The 22,548-nt window shown below is 37.4% G+C and overlaps 1 protein-coding gene across 2 annotated transcripts in view; it reads right to left on the bottom strand.

The window, feature by feature from the left end:
* Positions 1-7,914: 7,914 nt before the first annotated feature.
* PPP4R2 (protein phosphatase 4 regulatory subunit 2) overlaps positions 7,915-22,548 on the bottom strand; it is a 53,830-nt gene continuing 39,196 nt past the window's right edge. For both annotated transcript variants that reach the window (XM_024747023.1, XM_024747024.1), the window contains 6 exons: positions 14,390-14,483; positions 12,558-12,595; positions 11,624-11,698; positions 11,225-11,368; positions 9,921-10,207; positions 7,915-9,660 (listed from right to left, as the gene is read on the bottom strand). In XM_024747023.1, the coding sequence (XP_024602791.1) occupies positions 9,359-9,660; positions 9,921-10,207; positions 11,225-11,368; positions 11,624-11,698; positions 12,558-12,595; positions 14,390-14,483 (940 nt within the window). In that variant the 3' untranslated portion in view covers positions 7,915-9,358. The remainder of the gene's footprint in view (positions 9,661-9,920; positions 10,208-11,224; positions 11,369-11,623; positions 11,699-12,557; positions 12,596-14,389; positions 14,484-22,548) is intronic.

Below are 22,548 nucleotides of genomic sequence, written 5' to 3' on the forward strand. Positions count from 1 at the left end.
GATACAGTAGAGAGAATGAGGACGGTCTCTAGGTTGGGTGTGGGGTGAGCACCAGGACCTATTAACTGAAAAAAGCAAGGAGCACAAAGATACCTTCGGGAAGGACAGAGACATAAGACTATATATATTTAATTCGCTTGTATTTACGTCAGGAAACACTGAAAGAAAAAGCAAGATATTAATAAAAAATGGTTACCTATAGAGAGTTGAGGGAAAGGTAGATGGAGACATGGGTGGGAGAGAGCTTTATGTCATCTTGATATTTTAGGTATTAGAAAAATCTAATTTAAAAAAGGACTTCCTTCCCTGGTGGCACAGTGGTTGAGAATCTGCCTGCCAATGCAGGGGACATGGGTTCGAGCCCCGGTCTGGGAAGATCCCACATGCTGCGGAGCAACTAAGCCTGTGCGCCACAACTACTGACCCCGTGTGCCACAGCTACTGAAGCCCGCACGCCTAGAGCCCGTGCTCCGCAACAAGAGAAGCCACCGCAATGAGAAGCCTGTGCACTGCAAGGAAGAGTAGCCCCCGCTCGCCGCAACTAAAGAAAAAGCCTGCACGCAGCAACGAAGACCCAACACAGCCAAAAATTTAAAAATAAATAAATAAATAAATAAGGACTTCACTTGTTCATTTTTTAAGACTTTGATTGAACAATGTCTAAGGCTCCTATGAGTATGTGGGTGGGGGTGAAGAGTGCGGGGGTAGGTGGAGTATGTGATGCATGGTCATAAATACGTCTATTCTCACATATTCAAAAAGTAATCTGAATATCTTCTTTGGTGCACATGGAAAACAATTAAGTCCCATTATTAAGCCAAATCTGGTTATTAATTGGAAGGGCATGAGTATAAGAAAGAACAAAGAATCAGAGAAACCCCCCTGAATTCTCAGAGACAGACAGTGGCTGCCCTCCAGGGAGCTGAGCCCCTCTGTGGGGCACGACCAACACACTCAACACAAAATGTCTTTTTTTTTTTTTTTTTTTTTTCCGTTACACGGGCCTCTCACTGTTGTGGCCTCTCCCGTTGCGGAGCACAGGCTCCGGACGCGCAGGCTCAGCGGCCATGGCTCACGGGCCCAGCCGCTCCGCGGCATGTGGGATCTTCCTGGACCGGGGCACGAACCCGTGTCCCCTGCATCAGCAGGTGGACTCTCAACCACTGGGCCGCCAGGGGAGCCCAAAATGTCCGTTTTTGACACCCGATTTAAGATAGAGCTACTGCTTCTCCCATCCCCCCACTGCCCATCTTCCTCCCTTGTTTCACCTGGGTCCTTAAAGGTAATCACTGTCTTACATACATTTCTACTTACCTTGTCTGTCTTCATTAATTGCTGGGTCTCCAGGCCCAGGTTCACAAGTAACCCCTTAATAAATACGTCTGGATGAACAAAGTAGCAAATCACTGCCTGGATTGACTGATGCCTCTTTCTGAGACGCTGGATTCTAGCATCCTGGTTTTATCTTCTCAGAAATCTGGATGCATCTCAATCACGGAGGGCCAGCGGGAGTTGTGGCAGTGGCCACAGTGAGGGCATGTGCAAAGTGGCCGTCCCTCTTCATACTCTTGTCCCTCCAATCGAGTGATGCGCACCATGTGTGTCGAAATTAATTGCCACTGGAAACGTCTTTATTTTTTATTTTTATTTTTTGCTGTACGCGGGCCTCTCACTGTTGTGGCCTCTCCCATTGCGGAGCACAGGCTCTGGACGCACAGGCTCAGCAGCCATGGCTCACGGGCCCAGCCGCTCCGCGGCATGTGGGATCTTCCTGGACCGGGGCACGAACCCGTGTCCCCAGCATCAGCAGGCGTACTCTCAACCACTGTGACACCAGGGAAGCCCTGGAAACGTCTTTAAAAGGCTTATTTTGTGATCCCGCATTGAGACCACAAGTTAGCATGTCCCCCAACCAAAATGTGTGTGTGTGTGTGTGTGTGTGTGTGTGTGTGACCATGTCCTAAAAGTCACAGAAACAGAACAGCAAGGAGTAAATCTTTGACATTAGAAAAGCAAGTATTCGTTATTGGGAAAATGACTGAAATTACATATTTTCTTGCCAAGCAACAACCAAGAGTTTTGCAGAGTCTAAGAAAGAAAAAAATACCCACAAAGAAGTGAAGCTGTGTTTTGTTTCATTGCAGCACCATCACAAGCCACAGCAGGGCAGACAAACTGCAAAATTTGCCAGGAGACAGTGAGGCTGCCGTGACCCGCGAAAGGTCTGCACAGGAAGAGCACTCAGCCTGTCTCATGCTTCCATGGGCGGCTTGTTTTCTTACTTTACATAAAGTAGCGGTGTATCTTACAAATGAGATGGCTTGAAATATAGTATGTGGTTTGCCTGACAGATAATTCATCCTTCCCTCCACCACTTCCCCAGGGGCAAGGACATCTATTTCACACACAATAATTCTTTAAGGATTCCTTAAAATCCAAAGGCTTGTTTAGTTGTTGTTGTTTTCCGGAGAGGGGGGTTGGAGGGGCTGATTTTACATGTCTCAGTGTCAAACTGCTCACACCGAGCAAACAATGGCCACAAGTCAAAATATCATGAGGTCCCTTAAAGGAGGCCTGTTGTTAAATAAATTATGGTTCATCTACCACTGAAATACTATGCAGCCGTTAAAATGACTGGGGTAGCTTCCCAGGTACTGATGTCAAAGAAGTATCACAAAAATATATAGGGAAGAAAAAAGGCCAAGGGTATCTCAATGTGTGTAATGTACATTCACTACGGAAAGGAAAGCCAGGGGAGAGGTAGGGACCACCACGGTGGTTTGCAATGGAATTAGGTTATCTTTGGAAAGATACAATTTCTTCAAAATGCTGTTTTTTTGAACTCATATGCAAGCAGCGCTTACTACATGCCCGATTCTTTTCTAATGGTTAATCCTCATAACAGCCCCGTGAGGTTGGGACCTCCTCCACATCTTACAGTCACAGGTCACACAGCCAGCAAGTGGCAGAGTTGGGACTGAAACCCAGGGAACCTGCCCCAGGATCTTGACTGTCAGGCACTAAGCCCGGCTGGTAAGGGCACCTCCCTTGGGGTTCAGGAGGAGGGTAAAACTGAGGGATTTGAAGGAACACTAGTAAGACAACAACAGTCTGGTATATATTGCTCTGCTCTATTTGAATCTTTGCCAGGTATGCATTATCTAATTTTTAAAATACATTTTAAAAAATAGATGATATACTCAAAATGTCTACCTGGAAAAACACGGGTGATAAAAAAAAAAGATGTGAAGCTAGATTGTGAAGTTCATGGAGTGTGAAACCAAGTGCTTGGGTTTCTGACTGACAAAGCCTTTTGATGTACCTGAACTTGGGCAGGTCTGAGTGTCTCTGAGAACCTTCAGATACCGGAATGGCTTCCTCTCTGCTGCCCTACTAAGTCTACAGGTCTCCTACGACTAGACAGCACCTAAGCATAATAGCTAAAAATCATTGGGCTTTGGAGTTCTCACCTTCCACTTTCGAAGGGTCCCAGGACAAGTTGGCTTTCTTTACATCAAGAACCCCATCTGTAAAATGAGATAATATTAAGCATCTCATAGGGTTGATGGGAAGGTTAAATGAGATAATGCATTACACTTGCTAAGGATACATAGAGCATAACGTCAGAGCTCAGCTGGTGCTTGCCATTATTACCAGGTACTGACCAGGATTGAAACCTCGACTTTGATTCCAGCAAAATTGTTGTATTCCCCAGGGACAAACCTTATCTCCCCCTCCACGACTCTCCTCCTTAAAAGAAATACCAGGTCCTGGACTAGATCTAGCTTTATGCCCATAATTACCTTGAATGCTCCCAACAATCCTACCAGGAAAATAGCTATTTCCCCCACTTTACAAATGATGAAACTGTAACTTTCCCAAGGAACCTCAGGTGGGGACTCTGAAGCTGTGACTTAACCTGTAGCTGTGACTTAACCCACGTCTCTGTACTCTGCCCATTTATACCGTGCTACCCCCTTGGCTGTCCTGCTCACCTCTCAAGGCCAAACTGCACCCCACCTCATCTGAGACACCTTCCCAGACTGCCACAACAGCACTAATGTCTGTCCTGTGCAAGTCACAAGCTGCCTTTTGCTGAAAACTTGCCTAGTTATCGTTCTCCAAGCATGACTGAATGGACTGAGTTTACTCTTCTAGCCCCCCAAATACACAGCAATTCATACAAGTTGCCACCTAAAAATTTTAGGTTCCCAGATTGAAAGTGGGAGATTATGTGCATTCCTAAATGCATGTGAATTCTGGTGGTGACAATTAAGCCTAACCTCCCATTCTGCAGCACTGCAAGCAATGGAAAGAAAAACAATGATCCAAAATGAAGACGGCCGAACACTAACCATGTATTTACCCCTCAAAGTCTCAGCAAACATAGGCACCATTAAATGCCTTGCAAACGTTTTCAACCGCCAAGATTACTTGAAGCAAAGCATTATCGGCCAAATAGCAAGTCCCGTTAACAGCACATTAAAGCAGGACTTTGCGAGTTTAATGACACAACTTACCACTTCCAGAAACACCTGTCCCCTATCAGGCAAGGGTGCAGTGTGGTGACTTTCTATAGGTCAGGGGAGCTGGTCACACAGTCACAGAAGTTCGTTATTTGGATGCACCTTTTCTGGTGATTCAGTCTATCTGCCCCTGGATTTAGGAACATCCAATGGCATATACTGCTCCCAAATCCACAAACTTTGCAACAATGAAAGGCTTCAGGGATGAACTTGGAACCCTTTTAAAGCAGGGAGAAAGTAGTCCCAGGAATCAAGCGTTTGTGTAGCCAGTATCCACAAAGCCCATTTAATTTCAACTGTTACCACTTGCCAAGCATAGGACTAGCTTGCAAGATTATAAAAATCAGTAAACCAGTGGAGTCTTCTGACTAGGACACAGGGAATTACTGGCATTTTTGTGTATTTGTCATTATTTTTAGTTTAAAAAAATGCATTGCCTTTGGGAGGAAAAACTCTGAAAGCGTACAAATAAATCCAAAGACCCCAGAATCAACTGAATTTTACACTGGAAAAAAAAATCTGTTAAAATACAACAGTATTGTACTCTTCATTCTAGATGGGCAAGTGGTCAGAGATCATGCTTCTTACTCCTAATCAATAGAAGAATCAGTCTTCGTATCAGTTAACCCAAAACTCTATACTAGCTACAGCATTTAGTAAATAATAAAGTGGGGAGAAGTTAGAAATCAAATATGAGAAGCTGAAACTCAGTATTTAAATTCAGAAACATGCTGATTAATACTCCTATCTTCTGAGTTGAGAGCCACAGCACAGATGTCTCCACTTACTATCACCTACTGTGCAATAATACATATGAAGAAATGAGAACCCAGAACTGAAAATGGAATCCACCCTCTCCACTGAGGGCAACTCTACACTTTTAACCACGTAGTTGTCTGAAACTGCCATTTCTAAAATGATTCTAATACAAATGGTGTAGATCTGTGCATGACAACTAGTGCCAAATTATGCCAAGAGAAATTTTTACATGGTCAATCTTGATTTTACTGATCCCAGGTACGAGTTGCCTAGCAAAGAACAATCGTCCATTCAACTCAGATGCACCATCTCTGTGGAAACACCCTGTTACCACTTAAGCAACAGAGCTGTAATGAAGTCATGCAGCTCCTCTCCCTATGGATCAGGAAATGCTTGTGGATCTTAACCTACCTAAGGCGAGAGAAAAGGGGGCATTGGAGGGAGGGAGTGTAAACTATTAATGGCAAATAAAGTAATTCCACACATAAAGATATTCTTCTAGTTTATATTTTATTGCATTATGAAAATAATACATTTATTTGGCAAAGTAATCTAGGCTCCAAGTTGATGAAATAAAATTCTGACGTGTACTAATTATTTTTAAAATGTGAAATATTAGATGTATTCTAACCAATACATACTAGCATTCTTGCTAGGCCAATAATCCAATAAACCTAATTGTAATAATTCCATATGAAATTACAAGGTGTTTTTGCATTCATCGATTTTATGATCAGCACAAATCTCGAGAGAACTAAGCTTCATCTGATCAAAACCAATGTATTTAAGAAACTCCTGTTCAGAAGACACTGTGAAACACTATCCAAAATTTTTATTTCCTTTGGTTCTACAAATTGCATTTTTGTCCTTACCACACGTTACATTTCTCATACTCAAACATCGTAGCTTTAGATTCTGCCCCAAGTATCTTTATAAGTAAACTAGTATATTACAATTACATTATTTGAAAAATTGCTGACTTTACAAATGCAAAAATGCGTAAGTACATGCCTATCTACACCAGCAAAATAAAACACTCTGAACCTCCATATGCTCTAACAGGCCACGCCTTGTTACCCAGGGTTTCTGGGATGCCCTTCCAAGCCAGAGGGTTTTATAGCTCTGACAGGCAATTTCATTGCTCCATCCACACTTTTGAAAGGTGTAGTTACAATAAACCCTAAGTGGATTAAATGTATCTGATAATCAAACATTTAAAATATGACATTTTCCACTACTCATTTCTGTTTGCCAACATTTTCAGAACTGAAGATATATTTTAAAAAATGTACTGGGATAATGTTTTCACTTTCTTAAAAGGGAAAAGTGCTGAAAGTGTATTCCATGTATATTCTCGCTCTCCTCATCAACATTTTAAATTCTTTTTACATGTTGGGTTCAGAGTCTAGAGTCTAAAAGGTAAACGATCTGCTCAAGGCCAAAACAGAAAATAATATTTAATCACCAAAGTCCTAATTCTTCATTTAGATCTTTTAATATGACTTTGCTGATGTGTGTCAAGAAAATGTGCTTAAAATTAGCCTTCTAAAAATACACATCTGAATCAGTTACTATTAGAACTGACATTTCCATGAAGCAAAGTCTGTGTAAGTGCACCTATGCATATACTCGAGGAAATTTACTTCCCAATGGACATCGTATCTCCAACCAGCTGAACAAGGTTTCCCCGTTTAACTACCTAAGTATTCCATCTATCCTAAAGAAAATATTCCATGAGCATTCTACAACTATCTGTATAAACAGCAACAAGTTTGATCTATGATCAACATAAGAATATCTAATAAATATTAAAACTATTAAACGATAGATTAAAATGCAGATCTCTCATAGAGTTGAGTGATGGCATTTTGGTACATTCACCATTATTGTACTTTATTTAATAAAGAAATACATTTGCCCTTGCCAAAATAGCAACTGCAAGTTTACAAATAAAACCACAGACCTCAGAGTCAGGACGCTAAATCTTCAACTTATATTTAACAAAAGTAACTCAGTTTACAAATGGTCCATGGCACAATTAAAATAAAAAATATCAAAAGGTCACAGAATCTTAAAGAATAGGTTTATTGACAATAATTTCATAAATATTCTAAAGAAAATTTCAAAATTTCTAAACTTAAAATGTTTAAAATCTGCTCTCATTGGCAAAATATCCCTCAAGAAAATAAAGAATAGGTCACTACAAATGAATGTCACATTTAAAATTTGCTTCATTAACATTTTTGCAAAAATTTTAAAAAAAATTTACAACGTGTGATTTTTTTCCTCCCCTCTTGGATAACAGTAAATAAATCAATACTCAGTTTTTATTTCAACTATGAGACATATTCACAAATATATCATCTAGCTGCTGTAAACCTGACAGTCAAGTCAGTCAGTAGTATAATATCCTACAGACATAAACGGAGCCAACTCATTTTGGTATTTTTAGTCATAGCAACTGAAGTAGGCAAAATGCAAAACTTGTGGTTGCCGCCCAAATCACCCCAGAGCATATGATACAGTGTCAGAAAATGTTTGCATCAGTTTTATAAGTTCATCTGTGTACTTCAGGTATCTGAAATTAAAAAAAGGGATTCTTATATATTTTGATAAAAATGTACTCAAATATTTCATAACATTAATATTTATTGCTTTATATGAATACTGTATTGAAAGCCCAAGCATTCAGTTTACACACAGAAATTATACAATTATATACCGCTTCACAAAGGCAGTGAACACATTACATTCTACAAAATCTACTTTACAGAAATTTAAAAATTCTAAATATCAAAAGGTACAGCTGAAGAAACAGGTATAAATTTGGCAGCCAGTAATTTAGACAGGGAAATTGCAGCTTGCATGACTTTAAGTTATGTGAATTTGAAAATATTGAGTTTAGAGTAACCATTGTGCTTTGTGTTGATCTGAAAAATATAACACTGGCTGTCGAAGAAGCATGTTCAAAAATATTTAATTCACTTCAAAATGTCATACAAATTACGGTGGTTTTTATGTACCCCTACAGCTTCAGTCATTTAGCTCTGGTACATTACTAAAGTAATATATTAATTCTTCCAGTACAGTGGTGTTTCATACCATTGACATCTGTATACTCTAGAATAATTTAGAAAGAAATGTGTAGTATTCACACTGTTCAGAAAAGCAAGCAAAAGGTAAAGAAACCTGCCTGGTTCTTCTGAGATGGTTTCATGTCAGCTTTATAAGCATTCATTCTACAAAACAGTAAGCTAATGTTTGAACACAATTTCCAAGATAAAGCACATTTTCTCATAAATAATGAAGTCTTTTTCTCAGGCACCTCAGAAGTATACAAAAGAATTTTAGTTTGAACAGATCTCTTGGAATGTGTTTAACCTGGTATTTCAACAGACTTAAGATTTCCAGGGTTCCACAAGGGCCAGATTTTATTTGAATTACTCAGAAGAGAAAGAAACTGTCTTCTGAAAGAGGTGAACTCAATCATTACCAATAGAAAAAGTATCCACTGTATTCATCTCTTATAGAAAAAGAAAAATATAACATTTCCCCCCTTAGAATAATATATATATATATATGTATATATGACTTAAAGTTCCATAGTACATAGTCAAACAATAAAATCTGGAAACCAACATGAAACCCTACAATTCATGTTAAAATGTTGAAACTATGACCAAAATATGAAAACTGCTAGAGCTGTCAGAAAGAGACAAGACAAAAAGCTTTCTTGCATATGTATAAACTAAATGTGATAATCTCCAAAAGTTTTCAAAATTATAATCTTCCAGTTTAAAATTTTTAACTCTAAATTAAAAAAAAAAAAAACAATCTATACACAAACCACTGATCTGACCAGAGCAAAAGAAGTCAGCGGTAAGCAGGACCCCGAGGAGCTGGTACTCACAGTTCTTACATGTGCGACTCTTTCAGGATTGATCCCATACAGTACTTTATTTTACAACCTGCTTCTCTTGTAAAACTAAAGGTCCATTTTATTACATAAAAGTTTTATACAGTGTGAAACCAGAACTGTATGGAAAATACTGCATCTAAATATTTCTGAATAGTTAGTCTTGTTCCATTGGTTCATCTGTGACTTCTGTGGCTTCCATGGAAGATTCTGAGAGAATCTCTCCAGTTTTACTGGAATTGGATCCTATTAATTCTTCCGTTTCATGGCAACTGGAACTACTTACAGGGCCGGTATTTTCACTACCTTCAGAATGTAAACCTCTCTCAACTTGAGTCAGATCAGATTCCTCCATTTGATTATTTTCCTCAGAAGTCTCTTCATTCACAGTTAAGGCATCATCAGATTCTTTTTCTTGATTTCTTTCTGGGATCATTTCTCTTGATGTCATAAAAGACTCTAAAAATAAGCAAATGTTGTTGTAGTTAAATTTCATTTTCAAAATACCTCCACAGTTAAGTTTCATGAATTCTGATACTCTACAGCTCAAATCATATCCCTGAAACTCAGCAGCAACTACAGAACACATAAAGGTGGGAGAAAAGCCCAACATCAGCATTATAAGGAGTTCCATTATGTGAAATTCTTTCACGCAAAAATAAAGTACAAGATTTTGAGGATCTCCTTACTCCACCCTTTTACAGATGGTCTCTAAATACCTTCTTCCTCTTCATCCTCTTCTTCATCCTCATCTGTACAGTGCTGCCTGGTACAACTAATTTCTTTGTCGTTATTCTGAGATGAAGATGGAGCTTCTGTTTCTTCTACCATAACTGAAGAAATTTCACTGGAAGATGTTTGACTGGCCATCTCTCTGACGTCACTTTCTTTGTCAAACCTGAGTCTTTTTACCTCATGCCCCTCAGCTTCCACAGTATCTTCATCTGGGTGTTTATTTTTTATAGGGCTCGCTGAGGAACCTTCTGATTCAGATGTCGAAGAGTCACTGCAAATATTGTTTTAAAGTGTCGTTAGTAAGACTGTTTCTTCATCCATTACATTCTCATTTTTAAGGTCTAATAATGTTTAACTGTATTTCAGTGTCAAAGTTAAATGATAACATCTGGGCAAAGAAAAACACAAGAGAATAATTTCGAGGACACCTAAACTGTTTAATAAATATTTCCCACTAGCAACTTGTCGATAAGTTACATGACCTTTCTGTTCAATTCTCCAGTAAGTTAAATGTCCTCCTATAATAAAACTACGAGTCTTCCACAGGGACATACTCCTTTCTTTTCCTTAAGTAATTCATTGTGAAATATTTTTAAACTCACAGAAAAAGAACTATCATATCCCCCTAAAGCAGATCCCCTTAATTAGCAACTCACTGCATTTGCTCCAGCACCCTGTCTCCATCTCTGTTTATTCTTATTGTCATTAGTAATTTTCTGAACCATCTGAGAGTAAGCTGTAGATAAGATGCTCATTATTCCTGAGTAAGTCAGAACAAAGACACCTTTCTGCGTCATCACCAATTTAAGAAATCAGTTCTGATAAGACCCTTCTGTCCAGGCAGGCCAATACTCTTTAATTCCTCTCACTCATTCAGTCTTCCTTCCCTTAATGTGATGTAGAAAATTTGAGATGGGATATAAATAAAAAGGTTCCTTTTATGATCTACAATGAGAAATGATTCACAAAATTTCAACTCATTTATAAATATCTTCTCTTTTCAAGTAACTTTCAAAAAGAAGAAAAAAATGTATCATGACCACTTTCTTAACACCCTATTATAAATAAAATCTCCCCAAATTAGCAGTTTAAGTCTTTTCTCTGCCCATTGTCAGCATGTGATAATGCTGCAAAAAGCTGCAGCCCCTTTTAACTGCATTAAAACCTTTTCTACCCCTCAAAACAACAGTAAATTCTCAATAATACATAATGAGGGCTGAAAAACCATCAATAAATGTTAACTCTTTTGGAAAACATTTTTTCTTTTAAATATAAATCACATACAAACCTGTGATTTTTATCCTCATTTTGCTTTAAGTTTGACTCTTTGCTGTCTGTGCTCTCAGGTAAGCCATTTGTTGTCATGGGGACTGACAAAGAAACCTTTGGTCGATTAAGTGGCCTGGGTGTTCCAGGTCCATTTATATTAGACCTATAGTAAAATAAATGAACATCATTTTCCCATTTTTGTAAAAAGTCATCCCTCCCAAGGTTTGTTTATATGAACATATCACAGAAACATTTTCTTTAATTTTGACTTTCAGAACCATGCGTTACCAAATTAACTAATTCTGTTTGGTATATCCTAACCTGCCGTAAAATTCCCAATTCTTAATAAGTATATTGAATTTCCTACCCAAAATTAAGAAACTGCAACTCTTTGAATAATAAAAATCAATAATCTGACCTTTCAGTGTAACTTGGTGAATTTCCAGGAAACATAACACCATTCATTCGATTTAAACTATTGGAACTGTTCTTCCTACAAGAAAATAAAAAAACACTTTTATGGATAGTTTAATTCTTTAATTTTGATGAGAATCACGGGTCTAAAAGATCTTTTGTAAGATCTCACTGTCACAGAACCAAATGAAAGACTTCTAAGAAAAATAGCTATGGGATTATCTTAGTATGTTATTTAACAATATACAGGTATATTCTTCAAGAGTTCTAACAAATTCACTGTTATTGGTCTGTATGAAATCAGATATTTTAACCATTAAACCAGTGTTTCTCAACAGGGGGCAACATCTTCCAACAATCCCTCTTCCCTCACTCTGCATCCCCAGGGGACATTTAGCAACGTCTGAAGAAATTTTTCACGGGAAGTGGTGGACACTGCTGGCATTCAGTGGAAGCCATGGGCAGTGCTAAATCTCCTGCAATCCCAGGACATCCACTCATAATAAAATACCAGTGGTGCCAAGGAGTGTGCCCTAAAATGCAACCTTAATTTACTATATAAATCTTAGCAACTGGAAATAATTTTCCATCATAAAGAGCAATGTCATCAAGTAGCTATTACAAACCTAAGAATTATTTCCTAGAAATGGCCTGCCTCGGATGGGATCCCAGGGTCCAGACAGTACATAAATCCAACAGTGTTAAGACTGCAGTAAATCATGAATCTCTTTAATACAACTCTTTTCACTGGAAAAACATATAGGTAATGTTACTGGTAATATTCTACTTTGAGTACTGGATGGTAGTTTCATAAGCATTTACAAATGTTATCATGCTTAATTACATATAAAATAAATGCAACCTATTTTTAAGACTAATACATTAGATATGATTTAATTGTTAGAATATACTAGAAAAAGAAAAATCTCTATACTTACTCTGAAGAAGGATAAACACAGCTAACCACCATCACATTCTGCAATAACAAAATTGGTGATCAATACGAGGAAAAGTACCACAAAATAAAGTTTAATTATTTGTTTTTAATTTCTCAGAATCTCCCCTGGTATTAAGTTTCCATTTTATTACATTTTTACTAATAAAAGAAATGGCTAAAAATAAAAATCTTTAGGGGCTTCCGTGGTGGCGCAGTGGTTGAGAGTCCGCCTGCTGATGCAGGAGACACGGGTTCGTGCCCCAGTCCGGGAAAATCCCACATGCTGCGGAACGGCTGGGCCCGTGAGCCATGGCCGCTGAGCCTGTGCGTCCGGAGCCTGTGCTCCGCAACGGGAGAGACCACAACAGTGAGAGGCCCGCGTACCACAAAAAAAAAAAAAAAAAAAAAGAAAGAAAAAGATAAAGAAAAATCTCTAATCAAGCAACGAAAACTAAAACAATAGCAAAAGCCCCAAATCTAATATCCCACTAAACTATTTTTTTGCCAGCCTCATTTTTTTTTTTTTTTTACTCTACTCTAGTTACTTTAGAGCCCTGACATTATGTGTTACAGATAATAGAACAGAACCACCGTCTCTTATTTGAGATAGAATCTCACCAAGATATTTAGAGTTTGAAGTATTTAGGCCTACTATAACGAACTTCCTTTTAAAGCAGTACCCAATCAAAAGCTTCATGTGTAGCACGATATACCTCAAGGAAAGAGACTCAAACCTTTTTTATAATATAATCTTTCTGGTAACAATAGCTTTATTAATAGTCAATATTCATTGCAAGTTTGCTGAGCCAAAGTAAGTGCTTTTACATTTAATCCTCCTCACAGCCTCATTATGATCCACACTATACAGATGAGGAAACTGAGACTTAGGTTACGTACCTGGTCCATGGTCACACAACTATGATTACTGTGACACTGCCTTGTTATCCAAAGATTGCCCAAGTGGAATTACTGAAAGTCTCTGAACTGAAAATAAGTACTGAAGAACCATCTCAGTTTCCTGCCCTTCAGGAATCTTACTAAATTGAAGGTATAGAAGCTCAACAAAACACATTAATCCAGTAAGGCCCTAAGATCTATTATAAATCACTAGGTAATGATTTTGGATTCCTGCTCCAAGGGTAAAATAAAATGAACTTCAATTAGAACCTTAAAATAACACTAGACTATGTTTTAGGATCAATCACTAAAACCAATGGTTTTCACAAAACCACTGGTCCACAATCTTGGTTCCCATGGGGCTCCTTCATTCATTCTTCACTCCAGACAAGTCTATGTGTCTTGCTTTTCATTCTCTCAGACTGTTTCCTTTGCCCAGAATGCCCTGCTCTGTTAACATCCCCTCACCCACTAAAAACCTAATGCTTCTCTCATTCTTAAACATGATATATATCCTTCTCAATATCTAACTTAAATGCTTTGTATCAGCGATTTTCCAAGTTGTGTACCTCTGAACTCTAGAACTAAAGAAATGAATTCTGTAGATAAACAAGTTTGCAAAATGCTCTATTATTAAAATATCAATTATAGAACTTCTCGGAGCTATTAATATGTTAAGGTATACTAAGAATTTCCACGAGACAATAATAAACTGCTTTTCCCAAGCTGAACTGACCTCAAGCATTCCTCCGCCTCCCTCCTATTAAATCTTCCTCTGAAACTTAGGACATAATTTGGAAAACAAACTGGGAAAAACTTCAGATAGACTGAGAAACCTATTTCAAGAAAAGGTGCCTGAAACAGGGCCTACTCAAAGTTCTTTTCTGAAATCTATTATGCTACAGTTTAATATAATGCCAATAATAAAATAAATACCTTTTCTACTCCTCTGAGAAATTTGTCTGTTCCTGTATAGTTTCTTCTTGGATCTGTGAGCAATTCACATAGTCGCTGAATAGTAAAAGGTATACTGCAAAAGAATATAAATTTATAGTTTGGGGTCATTAATTATCAAGAAAATTAGGAACATTATTACTCCTGCTATTTCAAGCTTTATCTAGTCACCCCTGTGTTAAGCTACAAAAGAAAATGCTACAAATGAATGGATGAGTCACTTAAAAACAGGCAGGGCAATAAGCACACCTGTCCTCTTATTTAAAAAGAAAACACTGTTCCCTCCCTTGCCTTAAAAAGCAATAAAGACCATTCAAAATTAACAGAAAGCTTCAAAACTGAGAAAAAATTTTAACATTCTTAATTCTGACAATTCAATTTTAAGTTTACAAGAGAGGCAACACAAATAATAATCAAGTCAGAGTTTATTTAAATACAGAAACTTTCTCAAGTATTCTTTTGCACACAAAGATATTTTTAGTGTTCAAATAAAACTACAAATGTTTTGTTATCAGACAGAATAAGACAAGTGATTCCAATGAAAAAGTATTATAAACATAGTTATGCTCCCATAATTAAAATTTTATGTACAACCTACATGTTTCATCAAACTTAAAATACATACAAATACACTCAATATTTTGGTAGGTACCTTACTGTTTGACAAATACTTCAACCACAATCAAATTTTCACTTGACCACAGAAAATACAAAACTGAAACATAAATTGGACCTAAAATCGTATTATAAACAGCAGTGTTTATCTCACACACTATTAGCATTCCTGAGAGTTACAATATGAACAGCAAACATGTGAGCAGAGAGATGACAAATGCAGCTAAAAAGTGTAAACGTAAACTTTACACTTCAGTTATTTGCCACACAAATCTATTTATTCTCCTTATAAAGACAATTACAAAGCCTCAGATTAACAGTTATTACCCACGAAGTTATTTCTTGTTGACAGGCAGATCAACACAAAATTCCCTCCCCCCCACAAAGTAAGGCCACTAGTGATTAATACCGCAGGACTCAAAAACCCAGTCTAACTTCAAATCCCATGTTGTCCCTTCCACTACACTGCACATACGTAAAATCGTAAATGTTTATTTTCTAGTTGGACAAACAATGTTTAGTTCTCGTATTCTTAGCATAAACACTATTCTTATGTTCTTTTAAAAATTAAAAAAAAATTCAATATACGACCTATGACAAATTTTGAAAAGGCTTAAAATAAATATTATTCATATGAAAACAAGTAGTTTAGTTATGCGAGAGACCAAGTATCAATCTTCTCTCAAGTCGTATATCAAAGCCTAAAAGTCAGAAAACTATCATTCTGCCAAAAGATTGGGCACTAAGAGGCGAAACATTTGTCTCATTATCACAAATATTCAGAGGCAGACAGAAATACAGGACAACTTCTGATATTCATCAAGACTGCTATAGGAAAGTTCTTTGGTTTCTGAGAAAAAGTAATGTTTTCTTCTTCTTAAAATTCATAGTAGAGTACACTGTCAAAACTAATTATCTTTGTTTTTCCAAACTGTCTTTCTTCATATTTGACTGAAAGCTTCTTAAGGGCAGGATATCCTCACATACAAGATAGTCAATATATAATTTATTTATATACATATATACCTGAAATGCAGTACCATCATGGATTTCAGAATATTACTGGTATACCTGTACCTTAGCCCCTCTTTGAGTTCACTACCTTCCAAATCCTAAACACACACACACTTCCAAATGCTATTCCCTCATTAATGACGTCAGAGTGATGCTAAATAGGAGTTTTTACACAGTTTTCAAAAACTAGCAAAACAGCACCCAGTGTTAAGAACATTCGAATACTATTTAACCAGCAAATACTTAAACAGACATTGTTTAGTTAGGTCTATTCCTCCAACTAAATTTCTTTCACACACTGATACTAGTACTTTCTTTTAAAATTAACTTTAAAAGATGAGCATCTTCCAACTCCATGCTTAACAATGTTTTTACACTAAATGTTTTGGCTAATTTTCTCTAGGAAGGTAGGTAAAATGTTAGTCAATTATTAACATTGTATGCGTGGGTGAATATTAATACTGCTTTATGAGGAAAAATGTATTGTTTGCATAACGATGTCAGCCTATGACAAAATGAGTTTACATTCTTAGACACTTTCAGAAGCTTTTGAATTCATTTTACCAAGTGTCCAATAGATGGCACTAAAATTTTATACAACTCTCCCTCAAGTGAACAGGCTTAAAATACAAACATTTCTTGTAAATCCAAGTATCCAGTGGAAACAATATTATAATTCTGACAACTGCACTGAAGGTCTCTTCATAAAGTTTGTACTTTTTAACCTTTTAAGTAAACATGAGAGCCAACTATGAAGCAGAAATATTAATATTTACTCAATAGAGGACCCGGTAAGACACGTAATGTAAACAATTACAATTAAAAACAACCCAATTACAACAAGAAATGCTAATAAAATTGTGTATACAGTGCAAGGGAGACAGAATAAACTGCCAGGGAATCGAGGATAAACATGGGGACACTTAATTTAAGGTGGGTCTTTAAAAGGAGGTATAAGAATAAACCAGATAAATCCCAAACCTGGTACAACTATATGAAAGTTCTGCTTTCTGTTACTCTTCCATTACACATAAGCACACAAGATAGTTTATTCTAACTCTGGAAAATATTAACGCGTTACTCAATAAATATCACTAGCTAAATTAAGATACATGCTAAGAAGAAAAAAACTGCAAACATGCATGCTGCTAACTCTCAATGAAAAGCATGAAGCAGAACCCTGAAAATGGGAGAACGGGGGAGGATGTTCATTAGCAAAGACGTAAAGTAATTTAGTAGAAAAATATTTTCAGTTATTTAAAATAAAATGCAGTCAGTTTACTCTGCAAGATGTCACCAATATATTACCTTATTTACCCACATCCTAAGATGAAAACTAAGATTATATAAGGAACTGAAAGAAAAAAACTTTTGAAAAGGATATGGGGCTTCCCTGGTGGCATAGTGGTTGAGAGTCCGCCAGCCAATGAAGGGGACACGGGTTCGTGCCCCGGTCTGGGAAGATCCCACATGCCGCAGAGCGGCTGGACCCGTGAGCCATGGCCGCTGAGCCTGCGCGTCCGGAGCCTGTGCTCCGCAACAGGAGAGGCCACGACAGTGAGAGGCCCACGTACCACCAAAAAAAAAAAAAAAAAAAAAAAGGATATGACTAGCTTGCATTTTATTAAGCAAACCAAAAAAAAACTATGACTACAATATATAGTAAAACTTAAAAAAAAATTAAGTTGTTTCAAATTGTATTACTCAGAAATGGTACAGAACACTATCAACCAGTCCACTTTTAATGCACAAATTACGTATAAGGCAGTGTGGCTTAAAAAAAAAATACCAGCTAGCCCACTGGGACACCTTGCCCGAGTCGAATTTACCTCTTTAAAGCCTTCATGTCCTTTCCTGGGAAACAGAGATTCTGAAAGTGCACTTCTCATGTGATTATCATGAGCACTGAACACGACATCATGCATATAAGTCACTTAGGGCCTGAAGTATTTTAAAGTGTTCAATAAATCTTAGTTCCTATCATCATCCTGATCCCATCTGACCTTGAATGTAGATTTTGAGAAGACACAATCCCTCCAAAGACCAACTACAGTGAAACAACGCAAAAAATGTTTTTTAAAATATTCTTTTTAGGACTTCCCTGGTGGCGCAGTGGTTAAGAAACCGCCTGCCAATGCAGGGGACACGGATTCAAGCTCTGGTCCAGGAAGATCCCACAGGCCGCAGAGCAACTAAGCCCGTGCGCCACAACTACTGAGCCCTCGTGCCACAACTACTGAAGCCTGTGTGCCTAGAGCCCGTGCTCCGCAACGAGAGGCCACCGCAATGAGAAGCTGGCACACCACAACAAAGAGTAGCCCCCGCTCACCACAACTAGAGAAAGCCCGCGTGCAGCAACGAGGACCCAATGCAGCCAAAATTAAATAAATGTTTTTTTAAAAAAATTCTTTTTAATTCCAAAGAAAGTAACTAACCCTGATGAAATAGGATCACACATTTTACATTAATTATATACCTGAATTTGACTGTAATCTGTCCCCATCTACTGACTTTAAAAAAAAAAAAAGACCAAGTCCTGTATATCTAAAACCTATGGGGATTCAAATACCAAGAAAGCTGCTGAACATCAGAGAAAGACATCTAAGCTCAAATTAGAAATTTTAAACACTAACACTAAGCCCTAAAGATAGAATTTCCTATCCTGTATTTTAACTTGAGAAAGACTCTAAGTAACTAAAATTTATGTTTTGTTTTTAATTTATCTTAGTCTGTTTAAAGGTTTGATCATCAAGATGTGCCAATATTCTGGATATATACCAAGGTATTAAGAAGGCATCCAAAAAGAAGAAATGCACATTTCAGTCAGAGTCTAAGATTTTAAAAATCAGATAACCTGTATCTTGCCTCTATGTCATTATATAAGCAACATTCCTCATAAAAAAAGATAAAGGAGTATAAAACACAGAGGCCATTAAAGTAAAAGGCTAAAGAGATAACCACAAAACCAGACATCCTATTTAAAAACTGCTTAAAACAACCAATCACTTCTGTTTTATGTTTTATGCACATCTTTATTTTCTATTAATGACATTTATACTGTGTCTTAGTTAACAGAATTACTCGTTTGACTTCAACTATTTAAGTAGAAATTAACTTATATATCTCTTAGATATCAAAGGTTAAATGGGTTAAGTTTTGTTTACTCTTAAGTCCTACAGAAGTCAGAAATCACCACTGGAATCTTGTGATATTATCTGACCTGAAACAATATGCTCTTGATGGATCAGGATTTATTTAACATCTGTATAAATATACACAACATAAATATTCATATGCATATATTTTACAACTCAAATCAAATGTTAGTAATTGAGATTTATTGAAAACAGCACTGTAAAATGGCAAGTACAGAAAATTAAGAAAATGAAGAATTAGCCTCTTAAAATAATGGTAAATAACCGTAAACTAGTATCTATACCATTCCCCATTCCAAAACAAATCTATAGCAATTGCCAACACTTTTAATCAAGTTAACCATCTTCTACAGGGCCTGAATTACTTTACTTGCCTCAAATAAAAATGTTTAAAAAAATTAATTAGGTTTCTGCTATTTCCTCTCTTTTTTTTCAATACAGCAGGTTTATTTCCTCTCTTTCAATTATAAAATTTTATTAGAGAGAGCATCACATCAAACCCTATTACCACCAGACAAGGCAAGGCAGGAAGGAGAATAAGGAGGGAAGGTTACTAAATAATTCCGATTCTCAACTAGTTATGCTAAGAAAGGGAGTAAAGAAAAAGAAATAAACAAATTTCAGCTAAGGATTCAATACGCTCAACAAATACTGGCACAAATAACTAATAAAAAATGCAATAACTCTATTTTTCTCAACAGAGGAGCAGAAATTCCAGCAAGCAATAAAATAGGTAAAAGGAGTAAAAGAACAAAGTAACAAAAGGCTGGAACCCATTCTTTCATCCCTGAATAATCTGAGCTAACTGTAAAGCAAACAATACAAAATCAAAAAAGGAGTAAATGTTTTATATCTACAATCTAGATTTTAAAGTATTAAAAACCTTGTATATGAACCTTTAAGAAAAAAAAGTATGAAGAGGCAAACTCTCAGGTGCAGAAACTTACAAGATATCTCCGTTTGTGTGCACATGCATATAAAACAATCACGTGAAGGTTTTCAGAACTAAGCAAAATCTAGTTAATTATGTACATTAAAATAACTTTAGAAGACCCACACGTAGAGAATGGACTTGAGGACACGGGGAGGGGGAAGGATAAGCTGGGACTAAGTGAGAGAGTGGCATGGACACATATACACTACCAAATGTAAAACAGACAGCTAATGGGAAGCAGCCACATAGCACAGGGAGATCAGCTCAGTGCTTTGTGACCACCTAGAGGGCTGGGATAGGGAGGGTGGGAGGGAGGGAGACGCAAGAGGGAAGAGATATGGGAACATATGTATATGTATAACTGATTCATTTTGTTATAAAGCAGAAACTAACACACCATTGTAAAGCAATTGTACTTCAATAAAGATGTTAAAAAAATTTTTTTTTAATCAAATAACTAGAGAAGAAATTCTATAGTCAGACTATAATCATGCCAAAAGATACGCAATGGACGCCTTAGAGATGATGTAACAAAGATTTTTAGGTACCAAGTAGTTGTGCAGTGTGCCTAGAACCCCTCATAAATACATAGCCACACTGTTTTAGTCAACTACCCATAGTAAGTGAAACTCACTGCTTATTTTAGAGAGGTCTTAGCTCTAACAGACTGTCAAAGGTGGAGGAAGACTTAAGTAATTAATTTACATTCATTATTCTTCCATTTCAATAATTAGGATTTAAAATAATCTTTTTAAAACTACTAGGAATGTAAGTTGTTCTCTCTACCTCTCGAAATCTCTCTTTGGGTACCATTATAGGAATGAACTACTAGCTACAAGCAATTTCTAAATTATATTCACGGCATCTAAGATAGGAAGAGGATTTTCATAAATGGTCTCAGTTTGAGTAAGCCTACATATACTCTTGTTGATTATAAACCCACAGAGAGGGCATAAAATGGCAACTGTCGGGCTTCCCTGGTGGTGCAGTGGTTGAGAGTCCCCCTGCCGATGCAGGGGACATGGGTTCGTGCCGCAGTCCAGGAGGATCCCACATGCCACGGAGCGGCTGGGCCCGTAAGCCATGGCCACTGAGCCTGCGCATCACGAGCCTGTGCTCCGCAAAAAAGGAGTAAATGTTTTATATCTACAATCTAGATTTTAAAGTATTAAAAACCTTGTATATGAACCTTTAAGAAAAAAAAGTATGAAGAGGCAAACTCTCAGGTGCAGAAACTTACAAGATATCTCCGTTTGTGTGCACATGCATATAAAACAATCACGTGAAGGTTTTCAGAACTAAGCAAAATCTAGTTAATTATGTACATTAAAATAACTTTAGAAGACCCACACGTAGAGAATGGACTTGAGGACACGGGGAGGGGGAAGGATAAGCTGGGACTAAGTGAGAGAGTGGCATGGACACATATACACTACCAAATGTAAAACAGACAGCTAATGGGAAGCAGCCACATAGCACAGGGAGATCAGCTCAGTGCTTTGTGACCACCTAGAGGGCTGGGATAGGGAGGGTGGGAGGGAGGGAGACGCAAGAGGGAAGAGATATGGGAACATATGTATATGTATAACTGATTCATTTTGTTATAAAGCAGAAACTAACACACCATTGTAAAGCAATTGTACTTCAATAAAGATGTTAAAAAAATTTTTTTTTAATCAAATAACTAGAGAAGAAATTCTATAGTCAGACTATAATCATGCCAAAAGATACGCAATGGACGCCTTAGAGATGATGTAACAAAGATTTTTAGGTACCAAGTAGTTGTGCAGTGTGCCTAGAACCCCTCATAAATACATAGCCACACTGTTTTAGTCAACTACCCATAGTAAGTGAAACTCACTGCTTATTTTAGAGAGGTCTTAGCTCTAACAGACTGTCAAAGGTGGAGGAAGACTTAAGTAATTAATTTACATTCATTATTCTTCCATTTCAATAATTAGGATTTAAAATAATCTTTTTAAAACTACTAGGAATGTAAGTTGTTCTCTCTACCTCTCGAAATCTCTCTTTGGGTACCATTATAGGAATGAACTACTAGCTACAAGCAATTTCTAAATTATATTCACGGCATCTAAGATAGGAAGAGGATTTTCATAAATGGTCTCAGTTTGAGTAAGCCTACATATACTCTTGTTGATTATAAACCCACAGAGAGGGCATAAAATGGCAACTGTCGGGCTTCCCTGGTGGTGCAGTGGTTGAGAGTCCCCCTGCCGATGCAGGGGACATGGGTTCGTGCCGCAGTCCAGGAGGATCCCACATGCCACGGAGCGGCTGGGCCCGTAAGCCATGGCCACTGAGCCTGCGCATCACGAGCCTGTGCTCCGCAACAGGAGAGGTCACAACAGTGAGAGGCCCGCGTACCGCAAAAAAAAAAAAAAAAAAAAAAAAGAGGCAAAGGT

Source organism: Neophocaena asiaeorientalis, unplaced genomic scaffold, assembly GCF_003031525.2.
Source record: "Neophocaena asiaeorientalis asiaeorientalis breed wild unplaced genomic scaffold, Neophocaena_asiaeorientalis_V1.1 scaffold130, whole genome shotgun sequence".
Taxonomy (NCBI): domain Eukaryota; kingdom Metazoa; phylum Chordata; class Mammalia; order Artiodactyla; family Phocoenidae; genus Neophocaena; species Neophocaena asiaeorientalis.